Source organism: Anabas testudineus, chromosome 19 (genome assembly GCF_900324465.2).
Source record: "Anabas testudineus chromosome 19, fAnaTes1.2, whole genome shotgun sequence".
NCBI classification, from domain to species: Eukaryota; Metazoa; Chordata; class Actinopteri; order Anabantiformes; family Anabantidae; genus Anabas; species Anabas testudineus.
Genome location: NC_046628.1, coordinates 2,676,292 through 2,704,071, shown reverse-complemented (window position 1 = coordinate 2,704,071; position 27,780 = coordinate 2,676,292). Strand labels below are relative to the sequence as shown.

General features: G+C 40.1%; 1 protein-coding gene across 2 annotated transcripts in view; it reads left to right on the top strand.

The window, feature by feature from the left end:
- The window catches only part of LOC113156499 (dynein heavy chain 9, axonemal), a 107,380-nt gene that overhangs the window by 46,410 nt on the left and 33,190 nt on the right, over window positions 1-27,780 (top strand). For both annotated transcript variants that reach the window (XM_026351675.1, XM_026351676.1), the window contains 16 exons: window positions 2,758-2,919; window positions 3,825-4,021; window positions 5,982-6,144; window positions 6,504-6,627; window positions 7,457-7,599; window positions 9,132-9,293; window positions 9,545-9,778; window positions 15,214-15,294; window positions 15,777-15,956; window positions 16,510-16,740; window positions 18,565-18,759; window positions 19,867-19,986; window positions 21,159-21,347; window positions 21,929-22,164; window positions 22,254-22,376; window positions 23,198-23,402. In XM_026351675.1, the coding sequence (XP_026207460.1) occupies window positions 2,758-2,919; window positions 3,825-4,021; window positions 5,982-6,144; window positions 6,504-6,627; window positions 7,457-7,599; window positions 9,132-9,293; window positions 9,545-9,778; window positions 15,214-15,294; window positions 15,777-15,956; window positions 16,510-16,740; window positions 18,565-18,759; window positions 19,867-19,986; window positions 21,159-21,347; window positions 21,929-22,164; window positions 22,254-22,376; window positions 23,198-23,402 (2,745 nt within the window). The remainder of the gene's footprint in view (window positions 1-2,757; window positions 2,920-3,824; window positions 4,022-5,981; window positions 6,145-6,503; window positions 6,628-7,456; window positions 7,600-9,131; window positions 9,294-9,544; window positions 9,779-15,213; window positions 15,295-15,776; window positions 15,957-16,509; window positions 16,741-18,564; window positions 18,760-19,866; window positions 19,987-21,158; window positions 21,348-21,928; window positions 22,165-22,253; window positions 22,377-23,197; window positions 23,403-27,780) is intronic.

Sequence of the window (27,780 nt, the reverse complement as noted above, 5' to 3'; positions counted from 1 at the left end):
AGTACAAACGCTTCCTCTAATTTTGAGCGTTCGGCCTAAATGGTTGTCACTCTGTTTTCTGGCTTGACGTTTCAGATGTTTGCCTCAGCGGAAATAATTGGGAGAGATTTTTTGAAACTCTTTGCTTTGTTTTTTTTTAACTTTGAAACTTAGTGATGTAGCCAAAGGCAACCGTCTCATTATGATCAACTCTAATGAGCTAGAAAGATGAGCTCAGAGACTCTGTGCTTGCAACACTCCTTGTAAAGGTGTTTTTAAATGTGACAAAAATCGCAGGTCCAGACTACACACCAGGTTGCACCTTTATTGGAATATTGTTAATGTTTTGTGCTGACAAAATTCCTAGGTCAGGGTATTTTTGTTAAATAGTAGGTAGGAGCTAATGCCAGTAAATTCTCCTTCCCTCCTCCTTCTTATTACATACATTCTTATAGTACTCTTTCTCCCACATAGTAGGAAATTTCTAATTTCTCAAAACATTGGGGCAATCATTAAGTCCTGTGGATGTTAATTTAGATGCGCAAAAAGTGAAGTACAGTAGCCAAATTCCACTAATAGGGCAAGACGAACTGTTTGGAATCCAGTTGGGAGTGTTGTCAAAGAGCTCTGTTCGCCAATGTCTCTCTCTGCCATGACCAACGGGCATATCTGCTGGCATATCTTCCTCACGTCAGCCTAAATTAGCTCCTAGAACTTTAAGGGGGGTGGAAAGATGGGCAGAATGAACGAGGAGGACAGAGACAAGGGAAGGAGAGTGTTTGTGAGACTTGTGCAGAGAGACTCTGAAGCCGAACTGTACTGACTGCACAACATGTCTGGATGATGTTCCATGGATAGTCAGTTGGGTGCATTTGTTTGCAAGGGGAAGCATTGTTTGGGGTTCAGAGCAGCTGTCAGACTACGAGGAACAGGAAAGCGCACCCACTGCAGACAGCCGACTGACAGACATGCTGACACCCAGAACTCTTTAATCTCTCTCCTCTGAGTTTAACAAAGCAATGAAAGACCAGGGACAGGATGAGGTAGTCAAGTGGATGGAAAGAGTACAAAGTTCTTTCCTCAGTTTTTTAGTGCTTTGCTGTTTGTCAGATTTGTTAGATTGGTACAGCTAAGCTGTGAGTATGACTGTTATATAGAGTTGCCATATGGTGTTTTGTTTTGCTCAGGCACATTTTTACACAGAAATGCAGGGTGTAAGGCTTGACACCATTAAGTAGTGAAATGGAGTAGAAAAAGATAGATCTATTAAAAGTCAAAGGATTAAATCAGTCACACATAATCATGTAAACATCTTGACTTTTGTAGATATATAGTGGCAATAATTCTGGCTCTGTTTGAGTCTTTAATACACACAACCACACACGTAGCCACACATACAGCACACCGCCCATCTGCACCATTACACAGTGGATTTAGCAGCCAATTGTCACATTCAGTGGGCTCACATATGAAGGCAGATCAGATTCAGCTGGCTTTACCCCTGGAGATTGTGTTGATTAGAATAAGTTCTGGGGCTGGAAACACACATCTGCCTCAGCCTCTTGGGTGACAGTGCGCAGAGGGGAACAAACAGTGCCTGGGCGCCTATCCTTCCCCTTTTTCACTCTACACGGCACCTGTTATATGAGGCCCCTAGATTGAGTTCTGCCTGGCTGCATCATGAATGGCCCTGTGGGAAAGCCAACACGTCACACAAGCCCCCTCTAGAGACACATTAATCATCAATCATCCACTAAACACTCATCTGCTCATTGTCAGGAGTTTTTTCAGGTTTTTATTTTCACATTTTTTATGCTCTGATCTAATTTGGTCTTAGTTAGATGTGTGCCTTTATGGATGGAAATAGTGGTTGGAACACAGGTGAAACTGATAAGGATAATTATGTGAAGCTGAAGGCAGGAGAGACAGGTAAGGATTGGAAGGAGTTACCAAAATAAGAGTAGATGACAGGAAGCAGGACCAGGCTCATGACACAATCTTTATTATTATATCACAGCAAATCAGCACAGGGCCTTCATTATGGTAATTTACAGGATGTGTAAACAGAGTTTCTCTACTGTATAAACTATGTAAAAGAGCAGAGTTAAATCCAATGGGAGTTAGACACATACATGGCCAGCCTCCATGGCCAAGGGTATTGCCCTTGTAACAATTAGGTGCCAAATATGTAAAGTAAGTAAGTAAAACTGTAATAAAAAAAGGTGAGGGAGAAATGATGCCAACAAAAGAAAGAGAATGTAAAATACATAAATTGTGTTCCCTCTTTTGATCATCAGGGTTCATTTGTCCTGTGTGGGCGTTAATTCAGTTCAATTCAAATTATATGTCATTGAAACTGTGTGAATTCTTTATACCAGTGTATAGAATATAAAAGTCACACATAATAACAACACAAATAGAAGTGGAGACAAGAAATGTGTAGATAAAAAGGATAAAAAGGGAAGTGATTTCAGATAAGGCCTTTTGGAAACAAAACACTGGGAACTTTACATACACTTCATTTTTCATAATTAATTTCTTAAATTCAACACCTGCCCACAGAATTTTTCTCCACATGCAGCACTACTTCTGAGACAGGGCAATGAAAGAAAAGTGCTGCCATTATTTTCTGTGTTTCTCTGACATCCCTAATAAGAGCTTCCTCACTCAATATCCATTGATTTACCCACAGTGACTGTACTGTATTTTTTTTCCTTGTTGTAGTGTAAATGGGCCATTCAATGAAACTGTAAGCCTCCCTATCTCCTCTCCGCCCAGGGCATTCTCTTCTGCACTGGCGAGTGTCTGAAAGCCCCCCAGGACTTGCTGAAAATCTTCCTGCACGAGTCCTGCCGGGTCTACAGAGACAAGCTGGTGGAGGAGCAGGACTTCCAGGTCTTTGATAAACTGCAGGCGGACACAGTGAAAAAGTTTCACGAGGTGAGAGTTTTTACAAAGTTCAGCACAGGAAGACAAGAACGGGAGGATGTAGGATAGGGGAGGGCATGGAGGTGTGGGAAATCATTAGGCTTCCTGCTCTGGTCTGGACCTGGACATCAGTGGCAAACACAGCGAAGAGAATGAGGAGGGGAGAAAAAGGAATGCTGGGGTGGAGAGAAAGGACAGAGGGCCAGGGGAGGGTTGGAGAGAATATTAATCAGTGTGGTGTGGGGGTCTGGCTGTCAGGGTCTGCACTGCCTGGCAAATTGGAAAACATTTTAATGGTTTTCTGTCCACTGCTCCCCTCACTACCCTGTTTGGCTCATGCACACTAGTCATGCCACAATGAAGAACCTGACAAGTATATGTGTACACACACCCACAGAAAGAGAGAGAATAATTCTACCCACTCCAGAATGTATTATTCAGAGCTGGCACCTTCTGTAAACTTATGACAATTTGCCCCTGTGCCACAGAGCAATCTGCAGCATGTTTTCTTGCTATTTTTACATGCAAACAAGAACGTCTTCAGAGGCTGTTGCACTGTAAGAAAGAGCTCTTGGTTTTATGAAAATGAAGTCTGCACCAGAGCATAATATAGATATAAATTTGTACAGAAATTCCTTAGTCATCACTAAAGAATAAGAAAGCTTTATGCCATTTAAAGTTAGCGGTGGAAGGAAGCATCCTTGAGAGACACACAAAATCTCCCCAGTGAAACACTCAAAGTAAGTCCAACAGTTGCCAGGGTGAAAATGAACTAGGTCACCCTCTGTGCAGCTGTGATATTCAGCTGTGTCCCTGTCCAGACTGTTTAAGCTTAACACTAATGTTATGCTGACAGGGGTAGTGTGTGGGTCTGTATATTTACCACTGCAATATGTGTGTGTGTTTCTCTCCCCGAGGACATGGAGGAGACTCTGGAGCAGGCCAGGGAAATGAACCTGTACTGCCACTTTGCCCGTGGGCTGGGGGAGGCCAGGTATATGGCTGCAGAGTCCTGGAGCAGCCTCAATAAAACCCTGCTGGAGGTGCTGGACAGCTACAATGAGGTCAATGCCACTCTAAACCTGGTGCTGTTTGAGGATGCCATGGCTCACATGTGAGTGCAAGTTTTGAGGACTGTGTGGGGGAGAGTACAGCAACAGTATAATTGTCAGTTTCTTTATTGTCTGTCAAGGAAATCAACTGGCATTGCAGGTATTTTAGGATTAACAGTTCTATTTTACAGACTGTCAAAAGCAGAGACAGGAAAATCTGTAAGACATCATGACAGCCTAACAAAAAGGCAGAAGAGTAGAGGTTCAGTCTGAAAATGTGTTTGCGCTTAAACAGCTGGCCCTTCATATTGTTTAATTAAAAGAAACACATCAAATTTGTGAGTTTGAATTAATAATCACCTTATCTGTTAGAAAGTCTCTCATAATCTATATTTTTCTAATTGTCAACAGATTCTGTAAAAAGACAACAACACACTGTACTAACAAATACTGTGTATATCCATTGTACCACTGGGTGACATGATTGACTGTCATGAACACATAATGTTGTTACCACCATCCTGCTCTAGACCACCAAATGAGCATTAATCCACAACTGAAAATAATCCAACCAAGCTCTAGTTGTGACTACTATGAACCAGTAGTTTTGGGGTTAAAAGCCACAGACTGGTTATGAACGTTGGTTTTGAATGACAGTTTAACACCAACAATGTGTTATTTTGTTAGATTTGTAGTAAGAACAATACAGACTCAGCCCTTAAGTGATTTGAGCAAAGGAACTAAAATCTTTCAGCAGCTTTAAAAATAAATCAGGAATAATGGTGCTTTGTTCAACTAGAGAGAACTAGTTTTTTAGGTAGGGAAGGTGCTAGGTGCTAGGAGGAGAGTAGTATTCAGATAAAATTTATGCATTTTGCATGACTATGCATTTACTTGATATTCTAAAGATAACCTGACTACAGCATATAATTGTATATTTATGAACCTGCAAGTCATGCAGTAGCAACCTATTGTTTTTGGAAGGTCCAGTCCTTTTATCTATTTGATGGAGAAGAATGATCTATCAGGAAGGTACAGGGGCACATAGGTTTTCATCATTTAATGGGTAATATGACTAACAGGGGCACAATTGTACAAGAAGTTAGCGTGTGCTCACTTATGTTAATAATAGCAAGTTCATAAATGGTTTATTGTTTAAATGTAAAATATCATGAGATTTATGTGAAGCTGTATGGGAAGTATTTTGATCAATGTTCAATGAAAGTACCTTTTGCTCTTTTTATGAGCAAACTGAAATGTCAGCTGTCAGGTAAGCACTGAAAGCACCGAGATGAGAACAGTTGAAGTGTCATTTTAAAAATAAGATATGAAAATTATTAATTCAGTTGAACGGAAATCAGTAAAAACAGTTGAAATTTTAATCGAAGTGAAAGTTGAGAAAGTTGGTGCGTACCTGTACTGTGCTTCGAAAGTGTTTTAAACATTTCAAGAGCACAAACTGAAAGTAGGTAAACTGTCAGCTAAAGTTTAAGAGTTAAAAGCAGATGAATTGTCAGTCAATGTCTAAACCATGGAAAATTAATGAATGAAATGTAAATTTACAATTTAGGAAAGTAAGTTAAAAAGTAGTTTAATTGACAGAGAGAAAAGCTACTGAATGAGAACAGATCGAAGTGAAAATGTCACCTGACAACCATGAAAGCATTTTCAATTGAAGTGCAACAACAACTTCAAATGTAACAATAAAAATGGAATCATTTTATGTGGTTAAAATTACGAGACAAGAGAAACATTTATCTCGTTTTGATAAAGACTCAAGAGCACAGTACAATTTAGTTTAATGTTTAATACATTTCATTTTGGTACATCTGATTAATGAGGCTGTTGGTGACAGGCGATTAGAAAGCAGAGAGACAGAAACTGCCTGTGTTTGTCTTTTGCTGTTGGTGCTATGAGTCAGAGATAGTCTTTATCCACCTTGTCTCCCTCTACCTTTTATCTCACCCCTCCACCGTTTGCTCCCTCACACCGCTCCTTCCTCCCTCCCCCGACTGTCTGTAGTTGCCGTATAAACCGAATCCTGGAGTCTCCACGCGGTAATGCGCTGCTGGTTGGAGTGGGTGGCAGCGGCAAGCAGAGTCTGACCCGGCTGGCTGCCTTCATCTCCAATCTGGAGGTTTTCCAGATCACCTTGAAAAAAGGCTACGGTATTGCTGACCTAAAGGTGTGAGGTGGATTACACTGCAAACACTTCACTCTCCAAAGACATATATCTGAACTAGTCTCTTATTATGCCTTTAAACAGTATATTGCACACATGCACACAGTTCTGCAAGCCAGGTGAGGTTTAATTTAACAATTAAGCTAAATTAAATAGAATTCCTGTTTAGTTACAGTGTAGTCAGAATTTTGACAGCATGGTCACACCATGCTGGTAATGCACACAGTATGCTGACAGTGATTAAGGTCAGGCATGTAGCACTGCAAAATAACAAGTCTTTAGGCCTCTCACGGTCCAATCTCATTATGTGTGTCGATCTCTCACTCCATGCTTTTCTCTCTGCCTCTGTCCCTATCACCTAGAGTGACCTGGCGTCCCTCTACATCAAAGCTGGCGTGAAGAATATTGGCACCGTGTTCCTAATGACTGATGCCCAAGTGGCTGATGAGAAGTTTCTTGTTCTGGTCAACGACCTGTTGGCATCAGGTAACAATAGGCTTCATTAATTAATATGTGTCATGTTTTGCTAGAGAGAAGTGCTTTTGCCTTGCCACAGCAGCAAATCACCGTGGTGCCATTTCTGCAGCATTACTCATCAACTACAACATCATCGTGAAGGATTGCAAGCAAAGCAAAGATTAGATTTATACTATAAATTTGAAAGGTGCAACATATAAAAAACAATGTTAAATTTTTAAGAATCCAAATAGATCATCTCTTCAGTACTTTCTGAACAGACTAATATGGTTTGGTATGACCAAATTTTCAAATAGTAATGACTGCTTGCTAGTTTCATGACTCATAGTACTACCTCACATGTTTACATTTTAGCATATCACAGATGAACATTTCAGTGATTTTGTCACAGACATAGCAAACATCATATTTCACCAGTAGACCTATTTGCTGTCCCTGTCTTGTAGTCTCATCCCACAGAGTACAACCTGAAAGGTGAAAGTCACCTAACAAACTGAGAACAAACTGGCAGACTTGTCTAATTCTACTTTAGAGATTTCTTTACTGTAGAGAAGAAGCACATACTACAGCTGCCTTTGAAAAATGTGCTCTCTACACAATTCGAGGGGTATTAGTTCTGATGAATGAACCACCCTAGGAGCATTGTGGTTGCTCAGGTGATCACATGGTGGTATCAGGGCAAATCCTAAACAACTGGAAATTCCATGCCCTGCTCATGTGTCTTATAGGAGATCTCTACATTAGCATAAAAAGGAAGTTTTGTCTTACAGAAAAAATACTGGTTCCTTCAGCTTTAGTCTTCATGTTTTCACTACATGGATCATTTTATTCATTCAAGGAGAGATTCCCGACCTGTTCCCAGATGATGAGGTGGAGAGCATCATTGGCAGTGTGAGACCAGAGGTCCGCAGCTCGGGACTGATGGATACAAGAGAAAATTGTTGGAAATTCTTCATCGACCGCGTTCGCAGGCAGCTCAAGGTGAACCAGTCCAATGTTCAGACAAGTACAGGGCAGACAGCTGTGCAGTGTTTGTTACCGTAAATTTCTCTACTAATCATCCAGAGCATGCTGTTCTCAGACACTCTCCTTAGGGAGAACGTTTGCTATTAATCTCTTTCCTAGAACTGAGTCTGTATTTGATCTCCATCTTCTCTTAATATAACAATACAGTGCTGCCTCACACTCCTAATTTACTATTCCAAAACAAAACAAAACAAAACATAAATACTGTACTACACTACACTAAACATTTGGTTTTAAGCCTCAACCCCCACAAAAGTTTCCCTTTTGGCATTTTTGGATGAACTTAAATATGTGGGGCGATAGTGGATGTAGTTATGAATCACTGGCACAAGCAGAAAAGCTGCCGTTTTGCTGCAGATAATTTCACCAATGTGTCGCTGCTTTGTTCCCTCTGGAGAGACAGGGATTCCGCAGAGTTGCTTATCCTGTCATTATTACAGTGTGCACCCATATCCTTCACCCCTGCCTTGGTCCCAGCTCAAGCCTACCCTGAGTTGGAGAGTGAATAAATGAGGAGGCCAATCCCATGGGCAGAGTGGATAAAGAGTGGATTTCTAGCTCTGTCTCAAAATTGTCTGTCTGAATGGAAAGAGGTGCTTTCCCCTACCAATGTCATTCAGAATGAAATTTACTGAGGGTGTGTTCTGCATATATGTCTGTTTACAAAACAGTTCCAGAAATTAAGAGTATTAATACAATATTACTGTGACAACCTGTGCAGATTTTGAAACAGTGGTCACGTGTGAGATATGATTCTACCACATAAAATGATAATGATTCTTCATGATAAGGCTCTGTTGCAGCTCAAATTATGACCGGACCTTGTATAAAAAAAGCTGTAAATCTAAATATAAAAAAAAGGTCATAAGTAGACATAACATAACAATTGCACATAAGAAGCTAAAAGTGGTTGGGAACCACTAGTTTTAAACAAGCTGTGTAATGCATATGTATGCAAAACCTCATGGCAGCTTTTAAAACATTAAATATAGGATTTTCTAGATGAAAGCAGCTTGGCAAAGCTTCAGTGTTTAAGACAAATGTAACAGGAAGTGTAAAATAAGTATGCAGCTATTTCTGTCTCTAGCCTCTGTAGACTATCCCACTATCTGTGGGCTTTTAGGGGTGTATCTTGTGCATGTTTGTTTCTTTAGTCTAATGGTATTGAACATCTGGCAGTGCTTCTCAACAAGCCAGCTGTCTCCAACAGTGAAAATCAGTCTGACGTAACCCCTCAGCCCACCACACTCTTTTAATTCACATGCTTGCTGGAGGCTTTATTTGCTTAATGATGTAGCTGCAAATAATGAATTCAGGTTTTCATTCTCCCTCTTGACCATGAAGAAGTGCTAATCAAAGCAGGAATTCCCTGCCTTTCTTTTCTCAGTCTGACTGTGACTTTGTCGTACTTATGAAGAAAAGGAAAAGAAAAGAGCTCAGTTTGACCTTGGTGTTTGTGCATGTTTTTGTGTGTACACGTATTGCAGGTGGCTCTGTGTTTCTCTCCAGTGGGTAGTAAACTGAGGGTTCGCAGCAGGAAGTTCCCTGCAGTGGTGAACTGTACAGCAATCGACTGGTTCCATGAGTGGCCGCAAGAGGCGCTGGAGTCGGTCAGCTTCAGGTTCCTCCAGGAGGTGGAGAATATTGAAGTGAGAACAGCTCATACTTTAAATATACACACAGGAATGAAACCACCCACAAAAATTATGTTCACACACTGAAAATATAATTTGAAATGTCAGGCACCATGACACAACAAAAGTGATATTAATTTCAAGAGCAGGCCGGAGGCCCTGAAAATTAGATTTAGAGCCCGAGCCTGAGGAAATATTGCTTTCCAGCTAAATCTGCACAGTCATCTACTTTTAATGTAAAGTAACCACTTCTGTAATTCTTGCAGCCTCAAGTGAAGGATTCAGTCAGTAAATTCATGGCATACGTCCACACGAGTGTCAATCAAACATCCAAGGAGTACCTGGCAACCGAACGGCGCTACAACTACACCACACCTAAGTCTTTCCTGGAGCAGATCAAGCTGTATCGCAGTCTGCTGGGTCAGAAGAGTAAAGACCTCACCACCAAGATGGAGCGGCTGGAGAATGGCCTGCAGAAGCTCAACAGCACCTCCGTTCAGGTACAGTCCATAAGATTCATCTAAAATTTAAAAGATCTATTTTCTTCTCTAAAGGTACTGTGCAAAATATTTCCCTAAGTCAAACAGCATCATATACAGCATCTTGACTGTAATGTCTTTGTAGCATTTGGGGTGCATGAATGCATATTAACCACAAACTGATGTCCAATACATTTCAGACCTACATTTTCAACAGTTAGTTGACACAATAAGGTCCATTTAGTAGTGTAGCTGACAGGTTTTCACCCATATCTTATGAACTTCATCAGCACATGGCGTTTACACAGATCACTGAAATATAATCAAGCTTTTCCAGCTATCATTGGGTGAGATGCCTTGTCCACCATGGACAGGTTGAATAGACATATAGAGACAGACAAACATTTACACGCACGTTCACTACTATGGACAATGCAGAGTCACCAGTACACAGAACACCCACAGAAAACTTGTGCAGGCCCAAGGAGAATATCTGAAAGGCATCTGACCAGTTAGGAGCTTCAAACCCAGGTCATTCTAGCTGTGAGGCAACAGTGCACCACACCACTGTGCCCATATTCCTTTAAAATGAATTGCTTCTTAATTTAGTAAACCGCTGCTGACATAATAATACATAATGATATATTGCTGCAGTAGCAAGTGCCAACTAAACTATAATGTTTATTTGGATTCTGAAATTGAAATTATAAATATAAATACTGTATGGGGGTAATAATGTCACCACCAGGATTTAACTGATCAAATAGATAAGAGCCTCCCATTGGAAAATTACTGCGTGAATGATTTTTTTCAGCTGGCAAAAAGTTATTTAACCCTAACTGATTAGGGGTGCAGTGAGTAGTTTTTCATTTCTTAAACAACCATGTCAGAAGATATAAGAAAAAGATCAAATTATCGGCATGCATCAAACAAAGAAAATATCTAAGGAGATTGATAAAACTACTAAAATTGGGTTATGAACCAATGGAAGAAGGTCATGTGGTCTGATGAGTCCAGATTTACCCTGTTCGAGAGTGATGGGAGCATCAGGGTAAGAAGAGAGGCGGTTGAAGTGATGCATAACCATAGCACTGCAACAAAAAACTTCATGGGGTTACAACAGTACAACAATTAGTAGGTAGTGTACAGGCCCTTGCTTTGAATGACTTCGGCCACAGGACATCACTATTCTCTCACACTGCTCTGGAGTTATTTGATCCATTCTTCTCCCAGTCTCTTCCACAGGTCTGGGACTGTAGTGGGGACTCTGGGCTGGCCATTTCATTATTTAAGTGTTTTGAACTGCTGTACTTTTTTGGCTGTGTGACACGGGGCAGTGTCTTGCATGAACATTGTTGGCTGATGGGGTCATAAATGCAGGCAAGATTGTCAAAGAAGGTTCTGATAAACTTTTGCATTCATTCTGCCATGTAGCTGTATAAGACGCCCAACTCCTGCTGCAGAAAATACTCCCCAAACCAGGACACTTCCTCCTCCACCTTTTTTCTACACTTTGGGTTCAGTCTTTCCACAGTTTGATGACAAATATAATGTTTTCCATCAGACCCAAAAAAATTAAACTTGCTTTTGTCACTGTCAGTGTCACAAGACACTTATCCTGCTCAGCACTGAACTGGCGAACAATTCCAGCTGCAGTGTTGAACCTATTTCCCATTGACATTCTCCGTATCATCCTGTCCCCTCTTGCATTTGTCTTTCATGGACGACCAGCCTTCTTGTGGGACTATGAGTTTTTGACGTTGTAAAAATGCGCTATTTTAGAAATCACAGATTTGGAACGACCACCTTATCTTGCTATGGCTGAGAGGGTCCTACCTATGGCCTCATCTGGACAACCTTCTGCCAGACGGTTTCAGTCACTTTAGAACTCTCACCATCTCACATAGTCAGCGAAAACTGAAGGTTTTGCTGCCAGTTACATAGGGTTTGTGAAGGAAAGCACCAGGTGCTAAATTAACACCAATAACTGCGAAGTATCGAAAAGTGTTCTTTATTTTGATCAGTGTTCTTTTACAAATATCTCATTTAGATTTTTATTTTGTGCTTCAGAATATTCAGTATTTAACTACTGAAATATGGTTAGGTTACTATATTTAAATATAAATATTTTACTTCTGTTGAGATGACCTAGCAGTGACCTTGAAAATTTGGTAATTTGAGGTTGTTCTCTAGTTTTCTGTGTGTGTGTGTATGTTTAACTGGCCATACACACATATGTGTGTATGGCCAGTTATGCTCACGTCACTATGTAATGAGCAGAGAAATACCTGGCACACTTCTTGTCCTTTATATTTTATTACGTGCAATGTTTGTTTGCATTAATTTATGTTTCTATCTTTAATATAGACACCTGGATCTATTTGTTTAAATGTTTACCATCTCCACACTTTTGGAGAAGAGAGTTTATGAATAATGCAGCGCGAGGTCTGTATGTGAAGCAGCTTTAATTATAGTAGGTCCTCTACAAGGTGCAAGCGAAAGTAAAACCACACACACACACATACAGTTTCACTCTTACATACTGTGCTTCTCCTCTGCTTTGCATAATCACACCCACACATAGCCATCCGCACAAAATCACACACATGCACAATCACCCTTTAGACTTAGGTGACGTCAATGTGTTGCAAGCTACAGAGTGCCCTGTGTTTTTCTTTTGCTGTTGCCACTGTTTTTACTGTATGAATGAGCCAACAGACACAAATATAGGATCTGTATGGTAAATGAGGCACCTTCTAATTAGAGAGAACACCCTCTACAGCAGCAGCCCAGCATTAATGCACCCTGTGTTTGTCAGAGTATCCACACTAACATTCTGTGCAAGACGATTCATGGCTCACAAGGGGCTCCTGTGGTCAAACAAACAAAGGCGGGGGTGGGTGGTGGTTAAAGCAGGGATCCGTGCGTGCGTGCGTGCGTGTCCCTCTGTGGGTGTTGGGGTAGACTGTAGGAGATGCTGTACAAGTGTATGAGTCACCGGCCCCCCCGGAGCACACGAGTTGCATGTGTTTTTTTCCTCTTCAGTTTTGTGGAGCTAGTGTCCTACCTCCTTAGTGTAGCTCCTTTTGTCTTGAATAGTGATGTGTGTGTATGGATTGTATATCTAACTCACCCACTCCTCTTCTCATAAAGTCATGTTGAGGTACACACACACATACACACATCTAGACTTTTGAACACAGTGGTAGTAGTACCTGTAGTTGTAGAAGTAGTAATATACATAGTATTTAGTTTTTAGTAATTTTTGTCTAGTAATAGTAAAGGTTGCATTACTCACCGTTTTACTATTAGTAATACTAGTAATATTACTGGCATAACAAGTAGTGATAGTGGTAGCACTGTGAATTGTAATATTGCTAGCTGGAAAATTATAATAGTAGTAGCACAAGTAAGACTAGTAGTGCAGTAGTACAATTGGTGATGGTATAGTAATATCTGTATTACTGCAAAAGTAGTGGAATACAGTAGTAGTAGTAGGCAGTGGAAATACAAAAAACATAGTAAAACTAGTAATAGCAGTTAGTAGCTCCTAGCAGTCAGAAGACTGCTTCTCACCAGAGCGGTGGTGGTAAATGTAATTGCTTCAACCTAAACTGCAACCAAAACCAGCTTATTCCTGACAGCTCTTTGCTTTGGGAAAAATAGAAATGATGGGTTTTCCTTAAAAGGAAATAACTGGAAACATTAGACCCGACCACCCCCCACCCCCAACACACACACACCTCCCAGTGCATGCACAGCCAGATGTCTCTTTGTTGCATGAATGAAACTATACTTAGTCACCAGGGCAATGTAAGCCAAACACTGAAACCTCAAACTTGGTTGAATTAAAGTGTGGGTTTGAGTCCATAAGCCATCTCACATGTGGATGAATGGGTATAGCTGCGTGCCTTGCTATCACATCTCATCTTGCCTTAAGAAACAGTTGTTCTAATTTACATTTACAGCAGCAGAGCGTGAGAGTGGGCTGTTTCATCTGCTGCAGAGAAACACAGAAGCCGCTCAGATGTATTGAATATCACCCATCTCTTACACCAATTAGTTTGTCCCTCTTCTTCCTTCTTCCCCACCTCCTCCCCCTCCTGTCTTCGCCCCCGCCTATTCATCATGTTGATGGCTCACTTGGTGCTCGTCTAACGTTCGACCAAATCTTTTACATGGAATCGTCGCAACCCAAAAGGGCCATCTTCCCTCCGGCCTGATTTTCTGTTTGTTAATTAGCTGAAAGACAAGTATGAAAAACAGTCTGTTTTTATTTCCCCAGTGCAACATTTTGATGGAGTCGAACAGGAATGCAAAGCCCTATTTGTCTGGGAGTTATGAGGAGTTTGCAACAGCTTTAATTTCTCTTTATGACCGTCCTTGGTCTATGCGTTTGTGTGTGCTGATAGCTGTTCTTGATCCTAAAGCTTTTATTTTTTTACCAGATATACATGCTCCTTTATCTGCCTGGACAGAACAAGGTCTTTTTTAGGAATGGATTAAAGGTCACCTGCGCAGTCCATGCCACAATCCTGAAGGGACAAAATGTTTTCTGCAATTGTTCAGGCCCTTTGTGAAGCTTATTTGTTTGGCTTTTCTTGAGCCATAGAATCCTCTTTGTTGCTTTGAAGAACTGCAAAGATGTTTAGGTTTCAATTAAATTGCCACTGACCTCGCTCAGCAATTGTATTATTAATCCAGAGATCCAGCAATGATACAAACAACAACAACACATGATCGGCCCCTCAGTACTACTTAAATTAGATGATATCATTAGTGTCCTTGATAAACACAGTGCCACAAATTGACCACCAGTAAGACAAAATAGATAATTGTTAGCAGTTTGTCCTTATCTTTTATTGACCACCATTAGCAGAAAAAGGAGAGTTCAAAAATGACTAAATCATAAAGCTGACTGATTAAAACATTATATTACTTTTTTTTTTTTATGCATATACAGATGTAACAATACTATAGAGATTTTTTTCAGTTTCTTGCCAAATGCAGAGGGTGGTGTTCCAATACAGCAGTGCATGTAAGCTGTATTTGCAAGCCTTGCATTCAGATTTCTCACTGTGACTGTCATATTTACAAAGAATGTTATATATATTAAGGGAATTACATTATGTTCATCTGCTTGTCTTGATTTCATTAAAATAAAGTTGATGACGGTAATTTGCCAACAAAGGCAATAAAGATTTATAGCCAATATAAACATGTATAGAGCTATACAAAAGTTTTTCACTTTAAAGGACATAGATTTTATATTGCAACAACAGTAACAATGTGTAATGATGAAGCATGCTATGGAAGGGACAGACTGTTTCTTTCTGGTCTTGTGACTATGCCATAATCTACAAGTCATTCATCCAGATTTCTTCAGCCTTGACTGTAGTACCACATCTTCTTATATTCTATTGACCTTTTGGCCTCCACATCTCTTCCTCTGATAGGTGGATGACCTCAAGGCCAAGCTGGCTGCTCAAGAAGTGGAGCTCAAGCAGAAGAATGAAGACGCTGACAAGCTTATCCAGGCAAGAACACATGCTCCTTTTTAGAGACCTTGCAAACTGATTTAAAATGCTTTTGAGTACAGTAAGAATATTTTCAGAAATGCTGAAGGCAAGTGAAATTTTACTTTCAGTGAGAAGAAACAGTAAAGTAATGGTGTCCTCATCACTCTGGATTTTTGCCGTTATGTGTAGGAACTGCTTATTGCAGCACAAAAACAAACAAAAAAAAATCCAGAAAGCTGGTTTTAAGCTTTTGATATTTTGTCACAGATTGATTTCTGATAGGTCAGGGGGTAAACATTAGCATGCACACTGTTTGTCAGGGTATTTTCAGCATATTGAACTCTCTCTAGTTGCTACTGAAGTTGTATTTCCCATTTAGATTCACATTCAGTTTATACTAACTAAGGTTGTTTTTTGCAGTCTATGGATGCTGGGAAAACCAGGCCACTGGCTAAACCTGCACCACTAACCCTGCAATAAATCCTGTCTGCTTTCTGCAGGTAGTTGGGATAGAAACTGAGAAAGTGTCCAAGGAGAAGGCTGTGGCTGATGAGGAAGAACAAAAAGTGGCAGCCATCGCTGTGGTGGTCAGTGGCAAACAGAGAGACTGTGAGGAGGATTTGGCCAAGGCTGAACCTGCTCTTCTAGCTGCACAGGATGCCCTTAACACTCTAAACAAGGTCAGTTTCTCTTTAATCCTTTACTGTGTGTTATTGATTTGCTCCATCATACTCATTCTCTCTCTCCCCCTCTTAGTTTTCTTCTTTTCAATTTTTTTTTTGTTTGTTTGTTTCCCAGCTTCAGTAGAGTAATTTATGTCCACAAAGGCCTTGAACTCTATAAAAGATTATTGAATCAGAGGATTTAGCCGGGTCTTTGCTAAAATAATGTCTTGTCTATGTTCTGCGGGCTTTTTACTTTATCCTTGCATCCCTTGTAAGTTTTTGAGCAGCCTGTGGGATTTTTAAAAACACCCTCTGTGTTTAAAAGGTGCTTTCTGTTCAAACAAGCAGAGCTGACAGTTCAATCACTGATAGAGCTTTCTAAAGATGCCCTAATTAGAATTCTCTGTTGTCTTCTCAAAGTCAGCACAGGTTCTTCCTCCTGTATTCTAATTTCCACTTTCTCTCTGTTTCCCCCAGCAGACCACAGAGATATGCAGTTGTTCAAACCCAATTAAACCACAGCCCTTTGATTTTTCAACCATTATTCCCTCTATCTTCCCTATTTCAGAACAACCTGACAGAGTTGAAGTCATTTGGCTCTCCTGTGGCGGCGGTCACTAACGTCACCGCTGCAGTCATGGTCCTAATGGCACCTGGTGGCAAAGTCCCAAAGGATCGCAGCTGGAAGGCCGCAAAGGTGATGATGGCTAAAGTAGACGCATTCCTGGACTCTCTTATAAACTTCAACAAAGAGAACATCCCAGAGGCTTGTCTTAAAGCTATTCAACCTTACCTGCAGGTGAGCCTTTCAATTAGCCCTCATTCAATAAAGTCAACGCTAACGACGTGTGGTGCGCGGCGTCTGCCTGCTGTGAAGCAAGTTCAACTAATAAGTCATAAATTTAGCAGGGCCATGATTACAATGACAGTGGCACATTATGTCTGCCAAGTATCCAAATGACAGCCAGAGAAAATCAACCAGTTAATTAAGCGTTACAAATTTAACAGCCCCCTGATTATAAAGTTCAATGGAGCGGATACTAGGTATGACAGTGCAGCAGATAAAGCCAGAATTCAGTCTAATTTTACCATGTACATCACAGAATCCAGAGACTATTGGTGGAATAAAGTATGGTTTTATAGGTTATATATATTATGTTAAAAAAGTTAAATAATTAAAGTTTATGAAGAAAAGACCACATAATATTTTGGTAGAATTATGTATTTTACCCATGCAGACCACTGTCATTAGTCCTGACAAATTGTTGTTTAACTTCTGAAAGAAGAAACACACTCCTTCTCTTAGTAAAAAAAAATGTTCAAATCATAAGAAGCCAGAGCATCTTTTGTTTGTAACTTGTGTTACTCTTACTGCATGTTTTACTTTAAAGTGTTCTGTTCTTTTGGAAAGTTGAAATGAGTATGATTTTTATATTTTATGACTATTTATGTGTTAAATTAGCATGGATCTTTAAGTCACTTTGTGGCAAAGACTACATACATTTTTATATGATAGAAAAAATGTCAAAAAGTCTAATGTATGTAAATATGTAGGTACTGCATTTGTAGGGCACTAGAGCAATACATCATTAGCCCTCAGCTAGACTTTAACTGAACGGACTGTAAAGGAATTAGAGACTCTGATGGTGTATGTCAGCGGTCACTAACAGGCGGACCGTGGCCAGGATCCGGACCCACAAACTGTCCCATACGGACCCGGAGCTACAGACCAAACCGAATTCAAAATCTAGCGGGACACCTTAATTGTAATCGGTGCGGCTATTTTGATCTTTACGGTAGTTATTTGGTGGACGCGAGAACCTATTGGCCAATTGAATGCGGATTTAGCAATCCCACGGGACTTCACTTAGCCAATCGATTCTGTGGATCACAAGTGGTAAATTTAGCGACTCAACAGTAGATGAGAGAAAGTTGGAGGTTGGAAAGGAATTAATAAAGAAAGACGGTGATAACAAGGAGACAGAGAGGAGAGATACAGACAACAGAGAGGAGAAAGTTGAGAAAGGGACAGGTGAGATTGAAAAAGGAGGAGATAAATATAAAAATGTCCAAAAAGAGAAAAGTGGACAGTGAAAATCGAGTTTTTAATCCAGAATGGACAGACTAGACTGCTTTCTGTTCATATTACCACTGGGAGCACTAAACCATTGTGTCTGATATGTTCAGAAACTGTGGCTCTTATTAAAAGTGCCAATGTCAAACGGCATAATGAGACAAAACACAAAAGTTTTGAACACACATAATCACTCAAATCTGAAGTGCGATCACAGAGAGTTGCTAATCTTAGAGCTTAATATGACCAGTCCACCAGGATCTGGAGCCACATGCTCAGTTCGATGTTACATAACAATAAATTTGTAAAAAGGTTTTTGAATTGTACTGAATTAATTTGATTTAACAATCAAGTATTGATTACATGCAGGCTACTAGATAATATATCACAGTAGATAGTTAGATATTATAATCCTCTGGACCTTTGCTTCCAAAAATATTGTGTAACCGGACCTCCTTAAATTTTAGTTGAATACCCCTGGTGTATGTGATCCATGTTTTGTGTGTTTTTCTTTTGTTTTGTTTTGTTTGTTTGTTTGTTTTACTCAAGGATCCGGAGTTCCAGCCAGACCTGGTGGCCTCCAAATCGTACGCCGCAGCAGGTCTGTGCTCCTGGGTTTTAAACATCGTCAAGTTCTATGAGGTTTACTGCGAGGTGGAGCCTAAGCGCCAGGCTCTGAGCAAGGCCAACGCAGAACTGGCTGCTGCACAGGAGAAGCTTGCTGCTATCAAGAACAAGATTAATGTAAGCTATTGCAATGGACTGAGGACACAGGAAATGAAAAACTTATTTGCTATATGCCAAGTATCTATTTAAAAAGAAGACAATTTCAATATCTAAAATCCAAAGGATATATTCTTTGAAATTGTATTACTATTTTATTAAAGAAGGGAATTACTTTTCTTTGAAGTTCTGTTCTTGTTTTCTAGTGATTTCTTTGACACAAACATTAAAGTATGTTGTAAAGCTTCAGTTGGTGGGATGACTTTGGAGCGGAATGTGGGCTGAAAAATGATTTGTGAACGCCAGAAATCTTAGCACCTAGGTATAAAATATTTCTGAGACATCAGTGTGAATCAACTCTATCAAACCCTAAAGATATGCAGTATAATAAGAATTTGATGCTACAGAAATAAAAGAAAAACAACAACATCCAGAGGCTCTAAGCTGGAGCCAAAATTCAGGATATGAATTATTTTATCAAGGCTTGAGTGACAGTTGATACATGAGCTCTGCCAGTAATGATATACCGCCAGCATTTCTTCAATACAAAGCTGGTCTAAGTGCTGTTAAAGGATTTTACTGTTCATTAATCTAAAACCAAATCCATCAACCTAAAAACCCTATTGATAAAAGCAGCTGTAAATAATTGTTTCTCATTGGCGTTTGACATTCAGTACATCAGAGCTCCAGAGAGCCCCAGCAGAGTGCAGAGCTCAGGATGCTGCAGCATCAGCGGCTGCTTACATCAAACCCTGCAGAGTGCAGAGTGACGACTGTTAATAACATCCAGCATGACTTCTTGCTGTCATTTTTCAGCCCTCAGTCAGATCGCTTGAACGGAGACTAGGTTCAGAGCCAAGGGGAATTAGCAATCCTAAAACTAATCTACTGGACCTGTGTGCCTCTCCACCGATTAATCCTGTTTGTCCTTGTTCTAATTGCCTCCATATGCCAAATAAATCCATAGCAAAGACAGTGATAAGTTTTGACCAACTTTTCACACACTCTCAAGTTTCTTTCACAGACAGACTTTAGTCTTTGTTCTCACTCTTTGACGATTCTTAATGCCCGCGCTTTATTTTAAAAAGTGCCAATTTCTCTCTATTCTGTGTGTTTGTGTCCGAACAGCACCTTAATGAGAACCTGGCCAAGCTGACAGCCAAGTTTGAGAAAGCCACAACAGACAAGCTCAAGTGCCAACAGGAAGCAGAGTCAACTGCACGCACCATTTCCCTGGCCAACCGCCTGGTGAGGAGGGCAACAACAGGGTTACACAAATCACTGGCTCCTGACTAACACACACACACACACACACTCCCATTTGTACCACACTTTCACATAGATACACATATGTATGAATGTGTAACAATACATACATGCACACACAAAGCAAATAAGGAGCATGGTATTAAACCATGCTCCCTGACATTCATTCTTCCACAAGCTCTCGAATTCTGTCAATGGTATTCGACACAGAGTGGGCCGTGAAGCACATTATACTCAAATTCACCTGTCCATGAAGGCCTGATTAATGGGAAGCTGTTGAGATGGTCAGCGTCTTGCAGGTTTACTCTATTGCTGCAAAGTGCTGTAATAATAATAATAGTAATATCATCATCATCATAATTTACTTTATTGATCACCTCAAGGAAATTGTTGTTGAACAGTCGCCAGATAGTACATGTCAGCACCACAATGGTGGGGTTGTGGTGTCTTATTCGAGGACACCTTGATATGTAGCCTGGATAAACAAATCACTGGCCCTAGATTTTGTATTTGACTGCTCTACCAACTGAGCTACTGCTGCCGTTATAAAATGAAAGCTATGTACAATAATGTGCAAAAAATTAAGGGGGCGGGGGTTGAATCCTCTGAAGCCATTGTATATACATAAACCCCACCATCATCTAAAAGTGTGTAAATCTCCTGCTGACTGTAGGAAAACAAAGAGATTGTTGAAGCGTGTTTACACTGTTATTATAATAATATAAATTATTCAGTGGAAGTTTCCTAAAGGCCTGACAGTAGCAACAAAAGGATAAGAGGTTGAACTCATCCGATAGTCACATATATTCATGCAAATGCAGCTGAAGAGTACAGCAGTTCCACAATGAACGCTTAAAGGTAGTCTGCATTAAAGTGTGGTTGCCTTCTCATGTTTAGAGGATAGAGGTTTAAAAGATATAAAACACTAAGGTACACTTTATTGATCATTTATTGATGAATTAAATAATAAGCAATTATTTTGGTACATGAGCAAAGAGGTGATAAAGGATATGAAACCTAAAAAAAAGGACTTGAAGATAGAAAGGCGATGTTGTTTAGGAGATTCCCTGACGTTCATGTGCGTCAACAAATGCATCTATATCATGTCTCATTGCGAACGTACACAATGTTTTTGGTCTGTCCCGCTGTTTTAGGTGGGAGGTCTGGCATCAGAGAATGTTCGCTGGGCGGAGGCTGTAGAAAACTTCAAGAAACAGGAAAGGACTCTTTGTGGGGATGTCCTCCTCATCACCGCCTTCATCTCCTACCTGGGATACTTCACTAAACGCTACAGGCTCCAGCTTATGGACCACACCTGGAGGCCTTACCTCAGTCAGCTGAAGGTAAGTGATCTCAAGTAAAATGCAAACTTGTATGTACAGGGGTGATGGCGGATTTGGACGTGCTACAAGTACAGTACATGTTGGACACACTATGGCGATGAAGACACGATGTGTACTCGTCAAGAGAAAGAAATGTTGGTGGGGATTATGGAGTGTGAAGACAATTTTAGCATGCCACCTGAGCACCTCCTATGAGAGGAGTCCAACTCGGAGTAGATGAAAGTCATGGCAGTTGGGCGTCTTTCTTGTTAGTTCCAAATGTTTCACTACATATATCATTAAGCAAAGTGAAGATGTAGACAAAAATGATCATTCAAAGCACATTTTAAATGTCCCCAAGAGTATTACTCTTACTAATCTTTTCCTTTTGGGTAATATGCCTACATACAACATGAAACAAAAAATACGTTAATATATGTTAAACATTGTCATTGTAGTAAAAAATCACAAAGTATGTGACATGATTGATGGATCAGTCTAATGTTGTGCTGTGCCGAAAATAGAAATAGAAGTATAAAACCCTCTCACCACCACAGTGGTAAATTATTCAGACTTCATTCATAGTGTTTATCTTCTGTAAGGTTCCCATCCCAGTGACTCCTGACTTGGACCCACTGACCATGCTGACGGATGATGCTGACATTGCAGCGTGGCAGAACGAAGGGCTGCCTGCTGACAGGATGTCCACTGAAAATGCAACCATTCTCACCTCTTGCCAGCGCTGGCCTCTCATGGTGGACCCTCAGCTACAGGGCATCAAGTGGATCAAAAACAAATATGGCGAGGAGCTGCGTGTAATCCGCATCGGACAAAGAGGGTAAGAGGCTTCATGGTGAGTTGAACACATGGTAATTTTTTTGTACAAGATTTTGACAGATAGATTTTTACTGTTTTTTCCCATGGAAGATACCTGGATGCTATAGAGAGGGCCCTGGCTGCAGGTGAAGTGGTGCTGATTGAGAATTTGGAGGAAACACTGGATCCTGTGCTTGGGCCTCTGCTAGGCAGAGAAACCATTAAGAAGGGCAGGTATGACAGCCAAAATGATTTACATTGTGAGAGTCAAAGCTGCATATTAATTCTCTTTATTGTTTTGGTTCTGATTTATTATCACATGCAGAGTCTACATTTGAGCAATAAATATGTTTAGGGACAAAAGCTTGTGGGTCTGAGCTCTCTCATCTGCATTAAAATGGAATAAAATACATGTCACAATGTAAATATAAAAATGTGTTTCATATTGCCTCTCCTTTAGATTAAAATGCATTTCGTCAAATGTTTTAGTGAAAGGTTTCAGTAAATTTTGACTGGTATGTAATAGAACATATCAATAAAAAGCGATCATTTGCACTTTCTAACCTTTAAACTGAAATTTAAAGTTATAGATATTAGAAACTAACACAAATATCAATATCCTTCCCAATTCCTACACTGCTGTAACCTTAGACCAAACCTTAAACATCTGTGAGCAACTGCTGCATTTGACATTCAGGTTCTAAATCATTTGTCTTTTTATCAGATAAAATTATTAGAATTGCGCCAGTACTGAGGCCGTTTGCTGTGCCAGAGGAGCAGCTGAAAGTGTAAAAGACACTTATTTATTATGCCTAATAATTTTTTGAAACTAATTGAAGTTTTGTTCCCTCTTTTAAATTTAGTTTGAACATGTATCTCATCAGATTTTACCAATTTTATTGAATTTGTTATTTTACAGATATTGTTTTAGATTTGATCTTTATGGCCGTTTTTGAAACATGAGGCAGGACATAATATGTAATACATCTTTCTATTTCAGAGACTTGGAATAGCTCTCAATGATCAAACTGTTTTCATTCCTCATTTACTCACAGGTACATAAAGATTGGAGACAAGGAGTGTGAGTACAGCCCCAGCTTTCGCCTCATCCTGCATACCAAGCTCGCCAGCCCTCATTACCAGCCTGAGCTGCAGGCCCAGTGCACCTTGATAAATTTCACAGTGACTAGAGACGGCCTGGAGGACCAGCTGCTGGCCGCAGTAGTCAGCATGGAGAGACCTGACTTGGAAGAGCTGAAGGTGAGTAAGTCAGAGTGTCAGTGGAGAGGACACTACCTGACATAGCTATTTAACAACCAAGAGGCATTTTTGATAGATCTCTTTTCATCTAGTATGTTGCAGTAATGTAAAAATTAACGTAAACAGACATAAAAGCAGAATCTGTCACACTCCCTGCTATCAGAGACCAAACAACTGCCCCATTTTGGACTTGGAGTTCATACTACCATCTTCCTTACACAGGTGTATTTAAAAGAAACAGCTGGAAGAGTCAGGGGCCTCCAGAACCAGGACATAGCATTCTGGGCTCTTTGATTTAAAGACAATCAGTTGATGCCTTTGATTAATGTGTGATAATTATGGGGCTTTGGGTCGCTCACTTTAGGGAGACTGGGACCCTGCAAAGCTGTGTGTGTCTGTGTGAGTGTGTCTGACTTTATCACTGTATGCACATGTGCCTGTGCTCACGCAGAACATAAAATAATCAGAAAATTAGATTACCATTCAAATGTGCATTGAATAGTGTTGTTAAATTAAATGGTGATGTGTATTCCAGATTTAATCAGTCTTTTAATTACTTTGAATAGTTATACATGACTTCACAATTCTCAACAAATTCCAGTGAACACTTTTCGTTTTCTTGTGGGAGTTGTTGGAATTAACTTGACTCATATAGAAATAGTGATGTACATACATTTGCCCAAAGCTAATTTTCAAATTAGAGGTCTGCATACGCACAAAAAATATTGAAACAATTTGATTTATTGTAAATGCCGAAATCTGTCTCAGTCATTACATTACTTTTCCTTATCTCTCCAGTATGCACTGCAGTGTGATGGTCTGCCTGTGCAATGTGCTTTTTGTCTATACAGTGTGTGTGGATAATCCCAGTAGAAATAACACTAACTAACACAACTAAGTGACAAATAAAAAGAAAATCCCAGCATGCAGTGTCTTAGTTTCAACCCTCCTTGCCATTTACAGTGCCCTCTAAATTTCTTTATTTCTGCTGTACATTGAATTGAATTTAGGTTTAAGATCCAATAGCACCTTTTCTATCAGATGATCCAGATTTTAGGTGAGCAAAAGTATTGGAAGGTTAAACAAGTCATTTCACATTTCTTTTGTTATATTTAATTTTTTTGTTTTCCTTTTTTAAGAGCTCAAAACACAAGTAAGAAATCATGTCAGTTCAGGGCAACCACAAAATCTCGTGATAAATAAAACTGAAACCAAAACCCAGGCGCGCTCACACATTAGGAGTAAATAGTAGCTATTGCACATACAGGAGTTTAAACCATATACTCATTATGGAAATACTAAATAAGAGGGAAGGGCCACTGCAGTGCTCTTAATTTCTTCCTTTAATACAGATGGTTTACATTTGTATTTGCGGTACCTCTGTTTAGGAAACTAAGTGGCTTAGAAGTATGTAACATTGATTCATTGTGTTCTCATTTAGTCACAATTCAGTTCAGTTAGGTCATGCTGTGACAGATTGCAGTTCAGCTCCACTTTAAATAAGAAAATGTCCCTTTATGTTAAAGTAAACGTAACTAAGTAAGTTAGTATCTTTAAATGGTTGTTTTTCATATGCACTGTCACAGAGTGCCCAGAGAGCAAAAGTTTAAGTCAGTAGAAGAAGCTGAAAATGGATTATTGACATATTATCACTTCTTGAAGTTGTTGTGGCTAACCTGTTAGCAAATTGGCGTATTAAGTGTATGAGACCTCAGAGATATAATTTTTCCTGTCATCAGCCATGTTTTAGAAGGAAACAGTATTTTTTTGGGGGGGCTAGGAAGGAACAGGAACCAACAAAGAGCCTTAAATCAATCCAAAGACTTTTATGATTTCTTTAACTGGGGTATTAGATAACAGACTACATCAAAAGAAAACTGCTTGTAGTATCCATGAGGAATTAGTCATAAAGGCAAAATTCCATTCATCCTACATGGAAATCAAAAACAGTTTACCACTGTGTCACAGTCACCCTGGGTACAGATCAAGTAACACTTGCTCAAGGAATTTTAGATTTGTGTCTTGATACATTCGTGTGAGAGTTCCATCTTTTTTATCACTTTAGCAGATTCATTTATGTTCAAACATCTAGGCCTGTCTCTCCAGAATCAAAGGAGAAGCACATAGGAGGCTCTTTAAGGTGCATTTTTCTTTTTGTATTAAACAACTGTCTTTGTTGTTTGAACCCTTGACCCTTGATTGGTACAAGGAGAAAGCTGTTTCACTCTTTTGATCAGTGTGGCTGTCACTAGTTGTAGCTTTGAGCTGTCATTGCTGGTCACATTTAATGGGCAGCTTGGTACATTGTGTACAGTACAGCAGCTTCCTGGCAGTAGACTTTCAGTGAGTAATGAGCAGAAGATAGCTACGTCATCAACGGTACGGTCCACAGTGTGAGTGTAAACCTTAGTAATTAAGATCAAATTGACTTTATCAAAGCACCAGCGCCTAATGATGCGTTCTGCTCAACTTATTGACAATCCGCTCTTTTTCATGTCAGCTGTTTGAAATGGGTTGGCCGATAGCGCTACTGTACCACAGCAATTAGACAACATATTGACACCTTTTGCTGGTCCTTAAATGCAACTCTTTGTTAGTCGAGGGGGAAAGAAAACCCAGAAATCCTACTTCTTTCGGAACACGTCTGGCTGGCAGCAGTGTTTGTGAGAGATCAGAATGGAAGATAATGTGGGAACTCTGTTAACGGGTCAGGCAGATTTACTCTAACACAATCCTATTTGCATTTTGATGGTTTTCTGGAGGCGTCCTTGTTTGTGTTGGGCCTCTGTAGGAAGCACTTTTTTCAGACCTGTAGGCTTTCATCCATAGACAAATCAGCATTTTTATAAATGGAGGGGGCGGGGGGGGGGGACACCAAAATGCCGGAGTTATTTTAAGCCTTATGTCCCCTCAGCAAAATCCAATGGAGAAGACGTGAAATGTGATTTAATGAAGCTTGTTTAATTAGCATTTCACTAAGATCGGAGGGTGAGAAAAAAAACAAGATGTGGAACTCATTTATTATTTTAATTAACACTGAAAGTTGAAGGTGGGTGGTTGTGGTGCATGAAGGGGGGTTGGTAGGCTCACGATGTACACTCCAAGCACCTTCTTATCAAAACATGGCCTGTGCTGAATGGCTTTTTGTTGTCAGTAAACAACCTGGACTGATAACAATCACCAGACTGATAGCAAAGCACAAATTGGCTGTACCTGTTTATATTCTTTGAATGACTTGTTGCCATTATACCTTTAATGAGGTTAGCGATGCCACTGAGCCGTAAGATCACTACCGGTTGAAAGAGCTCTCATTTAACTGAGTCAAAGACAGGCTAAGGAGCTTAAAATGTCAAGTTGTCTTTTTGGAGAGTGCACACAGGGATCACTCTACAACTTTTTTCAACAATAACTACCTTGTCTGGTCCTCCCTCTTTGCATATTGGTGTGCATTTGTGCATCATTTTGTGTGTTTGCTCCAGTACAATTCCTACCCAGGCCTATGGCATTAATGAGAGCTAAAATGCTTCACTTCCCAAATTACCTTAATAGGGCTGCTCTGTGGCACTCAGTAATCATTTGCCTAAAAATGATAGATGTAATATCTCATTTTAATCCCAATTAGGGTGTTCTGCTGAATGGTTAATTGTTTGTTTTTCCCAAACAAGGGTAATTACAAGTACAATGTGCCAGAGGAGAGCTAATCGTTTAAAACTGACTCATTACAGGATCCAGTTGGGAATGTCTTAGCGTGGATAGCTTTTCCCCTCAAGAGCATCTAGTCTGGGCAAGTAGAAGGTCACAGTTGAGTCACACAGGCAAATGTCCCCAGTTAAATGTCCTCCACTCAAACCAATTCTTTTCTTTTACTCTGTGTTGGAAGCACATGCATGTCAAGTCCTCCCTTAAAATGCCAAGAATCATATCATTTTTCCCCTGTGCAGTTTTGGCAGAGGAGAACTTTCCAGCTCTAGAGTAAGTGGGTAATAACATCAAATTCAGAGCATGTAAGATTTAACAAGGTTGAGGCTCAATTAGTTTTAACAATGGTATAAAATACCTCTCATCACCACAATAGGAAATACTGTCATAAAGACAGCAATTAAGCAGTGTGATCTCTTAAACTATCTGCTCCTCCAGCATGATATGAGCTAAGTATGTCTTTTGTCATGGGAACACTATGCCACAGGAAGGACGAACAGCCCCATCCCACTAACCCCCAGCAACCTGCCAGCACCCCCAGTGATTACACAACGGCAGATACAGCACTGCCAGAAACTTATTACTACTGTCTGTCAGGGATCGTGCCACTCAAAAACCCTCAGCTATTATCAGTCACCGACAACACTGGAGCAGGCAAATCTCACAACAGCCCACCCCT